This window comes from Agaricus bisporus (assembly GCF_000300575.1).
Source record: "Agaricus bisporus var. bisporus H97 unplaced genomic scaffold AGABI2scaffold_14, whole genome shotgun sequence".
NCBI lineage: Eukaryota > Fungi > Basidiomycota > Agaricomycetes > Agaricales > Agaricaceae > Agaricus > Agaricus bisporus.
In genome coordinates, this window is record NW_006267349.1 from 577213 (window position 1) to 589998 (window position 12786).

At 46.5% G+C, this 12786-nt stretch overlaps 4 protein-coding genes across 4 annotated transcripts; all 4 read right to left on the reverse strand.

The window, feature by feature from the left end:
• Positions 1 to 253: 253 nt before the first annotated feature.
• Positions 254 to 6184, reverse strand: AGABI2DRAFT_181316 (hypothetical protein; the record flags this gene model as incomplete). Its single annotated transcript, XM_006456813.1, has 14 exons — positions 254 to 409; positions 467 to 1303; positions 1355 to 1394; positions 1471 to 1645; positions 1699 to 1813; positions 1847 to 2532; positions 2588 to 2852; positions 3383 to 4158; positions 4285 to 4327; positions 4514 to 4578; positions 4633 to 5466; positions 5526 to 5884; positions 5927 to 5991; positions 6149 to 6184. 14 exons carry the CDS (start codon positions 6182 to 6184, stop codon positions 359 to 361), a joined length of 4347 nt encoding a protein of 1448 aa, XP_006456876.1. The 3' UTR covers positions 254 to 358.
• A 772-nt stretch (positions 6185 to 6956) lies between these two features.
• Positions 6957 to 9519, reverse strand: AGABI2DRAFT_122759 (hypothetical protein; the record flags this gene model as incomplete). Its single annotated transcript, XM_006456814.1, has 6 exons — positions 6957 to 7129; positions 7202 to 8012; positions 8064 to 8151; positions 8207 to 8354; positions 8408 to 9241; positions 9297 to 9519. The coding sequence occupies 6 exons, from the start codon at positions 9517 to 9519 to the stop codon at positions 6957 to 6959; spliced, it is 2277 nt and encodes a 758-aa protein (XP_006456877.1).
• Positions 9520 to 10107: 588 nt separating this feature from the next.
• On the reverse strand, positions 10108 to 10470 carry AGABI2DRAFT_122760 (hypothetical protein; the record flags this gene model as incomplete). Its single annotated transcript, XM_006456815.1, has 2 exons — positions 10108 to 10158; positions 10216 to 10470. 2 exons carry the CDS (start codon positions 10468 to 10470, stop codon positions 10108 to 10110), a joined length of 306 nt encoding a protein of 101 aa, XP_006456878.1.
• Positions 10471 to 10566: 96 nt separating this feature from the next.
• AGABI2DRAFT_122761 (hypothetical protein) lies at positions 10567 to 12574 on the reverse strand (the record flags this gene model as incomplete). The annotated part of the gene is made up of 6 exons (XM_006456816.1): positions 10567 to 11055; positions 11107 to 11146; positions 11199 to 11397; positions 11451 to 11541; positions 11598 to 12283; positions 12343 to 12574. The coding sequence occupies 6 exons, from the start codon at positions 12572 to 12574 to the stop codon at positions 10567 to 10569; spliced, it is 1737 nt and encodes a 578-aa protein (XP_006456879.1).
• Positions 12575 to 12786: the final 212 nt, after the last annotated feature.

Here is a 12786-nt window from a genome sequence, read left to right on the forward strand (position 1 = left end):
AGTGCGAGCATAACTTGTTATCTAGGTCAACGACGTTGACGACCCTATAGCCGATCACCATGTAATAAAAAGTCTCAATGAACCTGCGTGCGGCTATCCAGAAAGGACTCGTTAAGCGTCTCATCCCATAGTCATGCGTGCATTTATAGCCATATGTACGACGTGGTTCGCCTCACGCAGTCACGCAGTCATACAGCATCACTGCGATGTCAATGTAATACTGATGCAGAACGAGGATTGTTGTTCCGCCACCCCTTGTGCCACTGATTCAAGTACTTATCTCAAATTTCGGGGTCTCATTGGCAGTACTCGACTTCTAATAGATGCTGCTTACTATGCTCTCCATATGGTATGAAAATCATTCCGTTTCAACAATCATAACCAAGTCATCCGTACGAGGTTTTTTTACCTGGCCAGACCAGCGAAGTTAGATTCTCGGTGTGCAGCTACGGATGGAAATACTCACGAAACGATGAGAGTTCTCATCGGGATCATGGTCACAACTACTACGATCTTTACTGACTTCATCAACAACAAACGTCGCATACGCCTGATCAGGAGTCGTCTCACTACGCTTTCGCTTGTGACCTTGACAAGTGTCTGATGTTGCTATCGATGAGGAGCAGTGTGGGTCGCTCTCATCTGTGGGCACATGGCACCGGGTTGTTTGACCTTCAACCTCTCTGCTCTTGTCGGCTTTCTTCTTGTCCATAAATGGAGCATCTTTGTTTTCAGTAATGAAATTCAGAATTATTCGTTGTAGGATCTCGTGAACAAAATCCGGCCTTTGTCGGATGGGATCTTCAGCCCAATGATAGTCCGGGAAGATTGCAGCTGCAAGACTTTGAAACAAGCCGACAAGGTCACGATACCCGGGATGGAGAACACCTTTTGCAGCTCGCATAAAAGCAAAAAGAACGCAGTCCCTGCCATCATCGTCTGGCAATCCTGTTCGAGATCCGTTGTATTGAGGCATCAGCATAAGCCAGTATCCCATATCAATGAGATTCTCTTCTCCATCCTCGGGAGAAGCTCGAATGCTCCACCAAATAGCAGACCAGACACTCGATTCTGCATCATGAGCAAGTTTGTGCTGGAAAGGGGAGGTGGGAGGAAGATGTTTGGGGAGAACAAATTGCGATGTAAATGGCCCGTTAAACAACTCCATGCGCTTGGGATAATTTGATTCGTATACTGCTCTGGCACCTGCAGATAGCGGAGGAATGCCCGGGAAAACCGTCAAGGGGTGGGTGGGTAATGGTTCACCAGCTTGAACAGCTCGAGCAATGAAAATAGGTGTACCCTAATCACACTCTCATCAACGTCGAACTCCTATAAAGTGTACTGGACTCACAACTTGCTCGTTACAAGGGCCTGATGAATCGAGATCCTGACTGTAGCCAAAATCGATGAGAAAGATAGATGACTTATGCTTAGGTTCCCTGCCCATTTCCTTGTAAGTGTGCATACTTTGCCGCGAGAAAAACCATTACGAACTTAGGGTCGAGTAAATGGCGGATGAAAACAGGAGATGCCGTTGAACATGTTTCAATACGTTCAGTATGTTGCGAATTCCGTATCATGATATTCCATGGACTGATATCCCGATGAAGGATTTTGCGGTCAGAATAGAGACTTCGAGTCACTGAAAAACGTAAGGAAAACACGGCCTCGACATATGAACTATGGAGCACTTACCTTCCAGTAGGTCATACAGTGCATAAATCATATCACGCGGCGTCTTTAGCGAGAGAAAGTCGGTACCATAATCTTGGAGGCAAATACGAACCCTAATGTGGTCGCCGCATCTGGCCTGCATAATCTCATCAGCAAAACACATCCTCACTACAGCAGGATATGGTCCATTCGCATGTATCTTTGCTAGAATCTGCTTCTCGTCCCGCCGGCGGTTCTTCTTGATGTATTGATCTTTGATGACTCGGATCGCAGTAACATCATTCGCAGGTTTATATATGAAAATACTTGCCCGGCAACGGAAAGGCTTATGCGAATAATGTAGAACACAGGCTGGATAGGCTGTAGCTTGGCCCTTGGTAACCCCGAGAGACGTGCTTGCATTCGGAAAGGATACGTCGAAAAGGCTACTACCCTGAACCCGGACCAATGTCGGATCAAGATTCTTTTTTTGGCGACCGTTCAGGTATTTCAAGACGGCCGAGAGTAATGGCATATATTCCGCCTTGTTTGAGAGGCTAAGCTTGTAGATCCCACCGACATTGCAGAAGAAGAAATCGAGGCTGTCAGGTTCGACAAGAATACCGAGTGCCGAAATAAGGTCAGGTCGGGCGTTTAATAGGTACGCGACATAATCAGCCGCTTGCTCGAGGCGCTGTTCGCGTGTCTTTTTGGTTGAGTGATATTTGATGGCCATTTCGATTGAACCCCAGAATGCTTTGTCGTCATCTTGAGAGAGCGGGTAGTTACGTTGAAAGATAGCCACATCAGGTCTGAACAACGTGGTCCTTCGACGGCCGATACGACCACAATCACTGCGTTGATAAATTTCGAGCTCTGAAGTGAGAAGAATAGAATCAGTTTTAGGCGTCATTACGTGAGTGAGTCATACCTTTGTCCCTTAGACTGTTCTCCAGGACATCTATAAATGCTTGTAATGTTCCGAACACGGGCTTCCCGGGCCCGTCTCCAGTCTCTTGTGGTAATGTATCTCCTGCAGACTCGGGCAGGTCCTTGCCGATATGTTCGTAGAATTTCCTGATTCCTATGTCTTTGATAGGAGGTGAGTTGACGTTTTCTTCTGACTCTTGCTGGGAGGAATAAGAAGCTTCCATAGAGTCAAAGGCAGAGACGTATATGTCGGGTGTGACGACAATCTGGCTCAGCCCTGAGTATGGAACAAAAAAACAAACAAGTGCCCCTGAGGTACTTATTGGTAAGCGCCGGTTATGGTGGACTCCGCCTTCACCATGAATGTTGAGCGCTGAGTTGTAATGACGACCTATGTGCGATAATATATGTTATTCGAGTTTACTTCCAATCACGTAGTCAACCGTCAACGACAGGCTATGAACACACTTCATTTCGAGTTGATCTCCTACATCTTTCAGAATACAGGGCTCTCAGTGTCAAAGAACAAGTTTCAACAGCTAAGCCAACAAAGACGTCAGTATATCCTTCATACATGCAACACCGTTCCGCCACCTCTTATGGTACTCATTCAAGAACCAGAAATATCAGTGTCACTTTACTAATACTCGCTTCTATCCAATGATTGCATTAAATTACAGTGAAAAAATCACTCCGGTTCAACATTTATAACCAAATCATTCGCACGAGACTTTTTAGCCTGACCAGAACAATGGAGTTAGGGTCTTGACGCACAGCTCGCAATGGAAATACTCACGAGACGATGAGTGCCCTCCTCATTATGATCACCACCGTATTCACTATGAGTATCATCGGCTTCATCGGCTTCAGACAACGCAATCGCGAGTTCCGTGGGGTCGGGCACCGTCTCCTTCAGTTTTCGCTTGCGGCCCTGACTGGAGACAGACGACCTTTTGGATGTCATCGATGAGGTGCGTTGAGACTCAGTCTTTGGTAACGACAAATGGGGCCGGTTCGTTCCTCTGTCAACCGTTCTGTTCGTGTCCGCTTTCTTTTTGTCCATGAATGATTTATCTTTGTTTTTAACCACGAAGTCGAAGATGATTCGTTGTAGGATCTCGTGAACAAAATCTGGCCTTTTTCGGATGGGATCTTCAGCCCAATGGTAGTCCGGGAGGAATGCAGTTGCGATACTTTTGAATAAGCCGAAAAGGCCACTATACCCGGTATGGAGAATATCTTCTTCTCCGTCAACAAAAGCGTGAAGAATGCTGTTCCTGCCGTCTTTTTTTGGCATTCCCATTCGAGGTCCGTTATATTTAGGCATCAGCGAGTTCCAGTATGCTGCATCAATGGGTTCCTCTTCTCCATTCTCGGGAAAAGCTTGAACGCTCCACCAAATAGCAGTCCAGATACCAGATTCTCCGTCATGAGTAAGTTTATGCTCGAATGGGAGAAGAAGATTATTGCATGGCCCAAATTGTGGTGTGAATGCCCCATTAAACAGCTTCACGCGGTTAGGATAATTCGATTCGTAGATTGCTCGGGCATCTTCTGATAATGGGGGCAATCCTGGAAAATACATACCGGGTTGGGAGGGTAGTGGTTCACCGGCTTGAACAGCTCGAGCAATGAAGATAGGGGTACCCTGGCCACACACCCATCAACGACAAATCCTCTAAAGTGGAATTAACTCACGGTTCGCCCAGTAGACCAAGGTTTGGATGAACTGAGATCTTGACTGTAGCCAAAATCGATGAGAAATATGGACGACTTATGCTTAGGTTCCCTTTTCATTGTCATGTAAGTGCGCGTACTTTTGCCGCGAAAAAACCATTACGAACTGAGGGTTGAGTAAATGGCGGATGAAAACAGGAGATGCCGTTGAACATGTTTCAATACGTTCAGTATCCTGTGGATTCCGTACCATGATATTCCATGGACTGATATCCCGATGAAGAATTTTGCGGTCAAAATAGAGACCACGCGTCACTGTGAAAGGATGTGAGGAAAGCACCACCTCGATATAAGCAATGGAGCACTCACCTTCCAAGAGGTCGTACAGTGCATAAATCATATCACGGGGCGTTTCCAGCGAGAGAAAATCGGTACCATAATCTTGGAGGCAAATACGAACCCTGATCCGGTTACCGCATTCGGCCCGAGGGATTTCTCGGAATAGGCACATCCTCACAACAGCAGGATATGTTCCATCTTTGTGTATCTTCTCCAGCAGCTCTTTCTCGCCCCAGCGGCGCTTTTTCCTGATGTATTGGTCTTTGATGACTCGGATTGCAGTAACATCATTGGCGGGTTTATATATGAAAACGTTTGGGCGACGACCGAAAGGATCATGCGAGTAGTGTAGACGACATGACGGATATTCGATAGGTTGGGTCTCTGATGTCACGAGGTCTGTGCTTTCATTTGGAAACGATATATGAAAAAGATCACTATCCTGTGCCCTCTCCAACGTCGGATCGACGTGTTCCTTCTGGCCACGATCCAAGTACCTCATGACGGCCGAGAGCAGTGGCAAATAATCCTCTTTTTCCGACACGATGACCTTTTTTATCCCCTCAGCATTGCAGACGAAGAATACGAGGCTGTTAAGTTCGACTAGGAGACCAAGCGCTGAGACTAGATCAGGTCGGGCCTCCAGGAGGAACATGGCATAGGTGGCAGCTTGTTTAAGGCGCTCATCGTGCGTTTTTCCGGCTGAGTGGAATTCAATGGCCATTTCGATTGAACCCCAAAATACTTTGCCTTTATCCTGCGGGGGCGAAAAGCCCTCTCGAAAGATAGCAACATCGGGTCTACACAAAGTGGCACTTGGATGACCAGTAGGGGCGCTGTTACCGCGTTTATAAATTTTGAGGCCTTAAAACCGCGAAACATCAAATCAGCTTTTGATGTCGATGAGCGAATGAGCAAGCTACCTGTGTCTTTGAGACGACGTCGACTGCGTTCGAGCACATCTATGAATGCTTGTAATGTTCCAAAAGCGCCCTTCTTCTCTTCCTTTTTCCCTTTTTCTGGCGCGTCAACTTCGTCAGTTGCTGCCTTCTCCTGTGGTTGCTGTTGCTCCCCACTCTCTCCAGCCTCTTGTCCATCTGCATCTTCCGCCGACTGTTGCTCATCAATAAAATTGTAGAATTCCCGGATTTCAACGTCGCCCAGGAGAGGTAAGTTGTAAGCTGCCTCGGACCGTTGGTGTAACGGATAGAAGGCTCCCATGGCGTCAACGGGGGAGCAAGCAGTGTCGTGTGTGGCGGCCATTCTGTGGAGCACAGCGGCGCTGAGGAAAGAACAAACAAACAATTGCTGTTGAAATGCTTACTAAGGAACAATTGTCGACTCCGCCTTCAAGTGAGTTGAATATTGAGCTGCGACGGTAGGGCAGAGCTGCCACGCCGCATGAGCAGTCCTCAGGTGAACGTTATTAACAGCCTGACAGGAAGCCGTGTATTACATAACCTGATCGCTGATATTCATTAATTCAAATACTAATTACATGTCATTAAATAACTTGAAGTGAGTTCAATGTTCAAGTGACACTCACCAATGCCGAAGTTATACCACATGCGCAGTGGCCCATTATACGTTTTACAGTTTGTGACTTTATCCCAGCGCTGTTAGGTTTCAGCCCTATATTTCACTCGCTTTTATGAAAATCATAGACCGCTTACTAGTAAATCTTCTTCACACCGTTGTTCTGATTCTTTCTTCGTCTTCTCATACCCAGCGTGTCATGCTCTATCACCGACTCAAGTTCCGGACCACCCTACGCTGTTATAGATAAAACAGATTTTGGACATTATCGGTGGAGGTTCTCCGGATCAAATGCTCAGGTGTAAATCCAACGGAAGTAGTTTTGGTACCTGGTTGGTACACAATGTCACCCCTACCCTTGTGCCAGGCCTTCCCATTTGCGTTGATTTCAGTTACGCCAAGGACCATCAAAGATATCAAATTGTCTCTTCTACGGAGCCGTAGTAGTCGCGATGGTTGAATATCAGACTGTGTATTCTTGATGAGACTTACAAGAGCTAACATGTGGCGGTCAATACGCGGTTACCCTCATGCCATGGGAGAAAGGTATGAGGATTCAAGAAAATAGCAGGCGACGACCTCTGAAACCTTGATTTGAGGCAGTCAGTCGACAGACACGACCGTAAAATGGCGCAGATAAAAAAGAAGCGAGTTCACGTTCAGAGAATTGTTTGTTTTCCGCGGCTGCCCGGAAAAGACACACGGTGCGCTAGATATCGATTATCCATCACATATACACATGCCTTCGAACCATTAAGGAAGAAGAGGCATGCTCGAGGTAGATTAAGCACTGCACAGCGTTACCCCTACTATCAAAGTCAAGTCATACCGATACACAACATGGACTCTAGTTCCGACACCTTCCGTGCCACCGATCCGAGTGCCTCAAATTTCGGTGTCGCATTAGCCATACTCGTCCTGCTGTATTCTCGCTTGAAATTCATTCTATTCCAACGTTCAAAAATGAATCGTTGGTACAATGCTTCTTGACCTGATCATCACAATAGAATCATAATTGTGAACCGTTGGATGGAAATACTCACATAACGGTGAGCATCCTCACTGGGATCATCATCACGACCACAACGATCCTTAACAGATCCACCAACGATAGACATTGCATCCACCGCATCAAGACTCGTCTCGTCCAATTTCCGCTTGTGACCTCGACTAGGGACTGACGAATTTATCGACGAGGAGCGTCGACAATCGCTCTCATCAGTCGACACATGGTACCGATTCATCCTACAATCAGCCTTTCTATTCTTGTGCGTTTTCTTGTAATCCATGAACAGAGCATCTTTTTTCTCAACAGCAAAGTTCAAAATTATTCGTTGCAGGATCTCATGAACAAAATCTGGCCTTTGTCGGGTGAAATCTGCAGCCCAATGGTAGTCCGGGAGGATTGTAGTTGCGATATCTTGGAACAAGTCGACAAGATCACTATACCCGGGATGGAGAATACTTTGTTTAGCGTCCGCAAAAGCGTGAAGAACGCTGTTCCTGCCATCGTAGTCTGGCAATCCCGTCCGAGGTCCATCATACCTAGGCATCAGCGCATCCCAGTATTGCATTGGAATGGGTTTCTCTTCTCCGTTCTTTGGAGATGCTTGAATGCTCCACCACACAGCAGTCCAGATACCAGACTCTCCATCATGAGCAAGTTTGTGCTGAAAAGGGGGAACAGGATTGTTGCATGGTCCAAATCGTGGTGTAAATGCCCCATTAAACAACTTCACGCGGTGAGGATAGTTCGATTCGTAGATTACTCGGGCATCTTCTGATAATGGGGGCAATCCTGGGAAATACATAATGGGGTTGGGGCGTAGTGGTTCGCCGGCTTGAACAGCTCGAGCAATGAAAATAGGTGTACCCTGACCACACTCTCATCAACGTCGAACTCATATAAAGTGCACTTGACTCACAACTTGCTCGTCACAAGGGCTGGATGAATCGAGATCTTTACCATAGCCAAAATCGATGAGAAATATAGACGACTTGTGCTTAGGTTCCCTACTCGTTGCCTGTGAGTGTAAAGATTTTCGCAGCAAAGGAAAACATCACGGACTGAGGATTGAGCAAATGTTGGATGAAGACAGGAGATGCTGTGGAACATGTTTCAATACGTTCAGTATGTTGCGAATTCCGTATCATGATATTCCATGGACTGATATCCCGATGAAGAATTTTGCGGTCCAAATAGAGACTTCGGGTCACTGCAGAACGTAAGGAAAACGCAACCTCGATGTATCAACACTGGTACACTCACCTTCCAGGAGGTCATACAATGCATAAATCATATCACGCGGCGTCTTCAGTGAGAGAAAGTTGGTACCATAATCCTGAAGGCAAATACGAACCCTAATGTGGTCACCGCATCTGGCCTGCATAATCTCATCAGCAAAACACATCCTCACTACAGCAGGATACGGTCCATTTGCGTGTATCTTCGCTAGAATCTGCTTCTCGTCCCACCGGCGGTTCTTCTTGATGTATTGATCTTTGATGACTCGGATCGCAGTAACATCAGTCGCAGGTTTATATATGAAGATACTTGCCCGACAACGGAAAGGCTTATGTGAATAATGTAGAAAACATGCCGGATAGGTTGTAGCTTGGCCGTTGGAAATCCCGAGAGATGTGCTTGCATTCGGAAAGGATACGTCGAAAAGGCTACTACCCTGAACCCGGACCAATGTCGGATCAAGATTCTTTTTTTGGCGACCGTTCAAGTATTTCAAGACGGCCGACAGGAGCGGCATATATTCCGCCTTGTTTGAGAGGCTAAGCTTGTAGATCCCACCGACATTGCAGAAGAAGAAATCGAGGCTGTCAGGTTCGACAAGAATACCGAGTGCCGAAATAAGGTCAGGTCGGGCGTTTAAGAGATACGCGACATAATCAGCCGCTTGCTCGAGGCGCTGTTCGCGTGTTTTTTTGGCTGAGTGATATTTGATGGCCATTTCGATTGAACCCCAGAATGCTTTGTCTTCATCTTGAGAGAGCGGGTAGTTCCGTCGAAAGATAGCCACATCAGGTCTGAACAACGTGGTTCTTCGACGGCCGATACGACCACGATCACTGCGTTGGTAAATTTCGAGCTCTGAAGTGAGAAGAATAGAATCAGTTTTAGGCGCCATTACGTGAGTGAGTCATACCTTTGTCCCTTAAACTGTTCTCCAAGGCATCGATAAATGCTTGTAATGTTCCAAACACGGGTTTCCCGGGCTCGTCTCCAGTCTCTTGTGGTAATGTATCTCCTGCAGACTTGGGCAGGTCCTCGCCAATATGTTCGTAGAATTTCCTAATTCCTATGTCTTTGATAGGAGGTGAGTTGACGTTTTCTTCTGACTCTTGCTGCGAGGAATAGGAAGCCTCCATAGAGTCAAAGGCAGAGACGTATGTCGGGTGTGACGACCATCTGGCTCAGCCCTGAGTACTTGAGTATGGAGCAAAAAAACAAACAAGTGCCCCTGAGGTGCTTATTGGTAAGCGGCAATGTTGGACTCCGCCTTCAGCATGAATGTTGAAGGCTGAGTGCTGAGTTGTAACAAAGACCTAGGTGCGTGTTAGGTTTCTGTGTATTATGACAGGCTATGATGATCAACGCGTTTCATTTCGAGTTGATCTTCGCAATACAAGGGTTCTCGGTAAGCTCCACTGCTAAGCCAACAAAGACGCCATTACATCCCTCATACATGCAACACTATTCCACCACCTCTTATGGTACTCATTCAAGGACCACAAATATCGGTGTCACATTACCGATGCTCGCCCTCATCCAATGATTGTATCAAATTACAGTAGTAAAATCATTCCGGTTCAACATGTATAACCGAATCGTTCGAACGAGACTTCTTAATAACCTGACCAGAACAATCGAGTTAGTTTTTTGACGCACAGCTCGCAATGAAAATACTCACTAAACCAATACTCCCCTTCTATCCAATGAATATAATACGAAAAAAATCATTCCGGCTCAACTTTAATAACCGAATCTTTCTTGCGAGACTTCTTAACCTGACCAGAACAATCGAGTCAGAGCCTTGATACATAGTTCGCAAAGGAAATACTCACTAAACGATGACAGTCCTCGTCGTGACCACCATCATAGTCACTACGAGCATCATTGGATTCATCGACGACAGAAAACGCATCCGCGAGTTCCTCCGGGTCAGGCATCATCTCCTTCAATTTCCGCTTGTGACCCTGAATAGAGACCGAGTTTATCAACGAGGAGCGTCGACAATCGCTTTCATGTGTCGACACATGATACCACCAGTTCATCCCACCGTCAAACTTTCTATACTCGTTCGCTGTCTTGTAATCCATGAATGAAGCATCTTTCTTCTCAACAACAAAGTTCAATATCATTCGTTGCAGGATCTCATGAACAAAATCTGGCCTTTGTCGAGTGAAATCTGCAGCTCAATGGTAGTCCGGGAGGATTGCAGCTGCGAGATTTTGGAACAAGCCAACAAGGTCACGATATCTGGGATGGAGAATATATTTATCAGCTTCAACAAAAGCGTGAAGAACGCTGTTCCGGCCATCCTCGTTGGGCAATCCCGTTCGAGGTGCATCATATTTAGGCATCAACGCATCCCAGTATCTCACAGGAATAGGTATCTCTTCTCCGTCCTCGGGAAAAGCTCGAATGCTCCACCAAACAGCAGTCCAAATACCAGACTCTCCATCATGAGCAAGTTTGTGCCGAAAAGGGGAAGCAGGATTGTCGCATGGTCCCAATTGCAGCGTAGATGTCCCATTAAACAGCTGTAGGCGCTGCGGATGATTTGATTCGTATACTGCTCTGGCACCTGTCGATAGCGGAGGCAAGGCCGGGAAGATTATCAGGGGGTGGCAGGGTAGTGGTTCACCGGCTTGAACAGCTCGAGCAATAAAAGTAGGTGTACCCTGACCACACTCTCATCAACGTTGAAGTCCTTCAAAGTGCACTTAACTCACAACTTTCTCGTTACAAGGTCCTGATGAATCGAGATCTTGACTGTAGCCAAAATCGATGAGGAAGATAGACGACTTATGCTTGGGTTCCCTACTCGTTGCCCATAAGTGTAAAGACTTTCGCAGCAAAGGAAAATATCACGGACTGAGGATTGAGTAAATGCCTGATGAAAACGGGCGACGTTGTGGGACATGTTTCAATACGTTCAGTATGTTGCGAATTCCGTATCATGATATTCCATGGACTGATATCCCGATGAAGGATTTTGCGGTCAGAATAGAGACTTCGAGTCACTGAAAAACGTAAGGAAAACGCGACCTCGATGTATGAACACTGGAGCACTTACCTTCCAGGAGGTCATACAGTGCATAAATCATATCACGCGGCGTCTTCAGCGAAAGAAAGTCGGTACCATGATCTTGGAGGCAAACACGAACCTAATGTGGTCGCCGCATCTGGCCTGCATAATCTCATCAGAAAAACACATCCTCACTACAGCAGGATATGGTCCATTCGCGTGTATCTTTGCTAGAATCTGCTTCTCGTCCCACCGGCCTTTCTTCTTGATGTATTGATCTTTGATGATTCGGATTGCAGTAACGTCAGTCGCAGGTTTGTAGACGAAAATACTTGACCGACGACGGAAAGGATTACGCGAGCAATGTAGAAAACATGCCGAATAGGTGGTAGCTTGACCCTTGGTAACCCCGAGAGACGTCCTGGCATTGGGAAAGGATACGTCGAAAAGGACACTTCCCCGTACCCGGACCAACGTCGAGTCAACATTTTGATTTTGGTGACCATTCAGATACCTCAAAACGACCGAGAGTAATGGCATATAATCCGCTTCGTTTGAGAGGCTGAGCTTATAGATACCAGTGGCATTGCAGAACAAGAAATCGCAACTGTCTGGTTCGACGAGGAGTCCAAGCGCTGAGATTAGGTCAGGTCGGGCCTTTAGAAGGTACGCAACATAGATGGCAGCTTCCTTGAGGTGCTGTTCGCATGTCTTTTTGGCTGAGTGATATTTGATGGCCATTTCGATTGAACTCCAGAATGTATTGTCTTCCTCCTGTGAGAGCGCGTAGTTCCGTCGAAAAATAGCAATATCAGGTTTGGACAACGTGGTGCTTCGATGACCGGCAGGAGCACAATCACCGTGTTGATAGATTTCGAGCTCTGTGAAATGGGAAGCATAGGATTAATTTTCGACGTCAATGAGTGAACGAGCAAGCTACCATTATCCTCGAGATCCCTTAAACTACTTTCGAGGACATCTATGAATGCCTGTAATGTTCCGAACGCGAGTTTCACCGTCCCCTCTCCAGTCTCTTGTCCAGCGCTATCTCCCGCAGATTCGGGCAGGTGCTCGCCAATAAGTTCGTAAAATTTCCGAATATCTACGTCTTTGATGGGAGGTAAATCGACGGCCGCTTCTGGCTGTTGCTGGGTGGAACAGGAGACTTCCATGGAGATAAAGGTAGAAGACCATTGGCTGAGACCAGCGCGGAGCAATAACAAACGGAACCGCTTACTAAGCCACATCTTTCTCGCAGCACAGGAGATCTCAAACAATTAGTCCTACATACTGTCAGTTAAGTCATGCTATTTAAAACGTTCCGCCGCCTCTGATGCGGAACATTATGATTATGGCAGTCACCATGATCAACAGATATGATAGG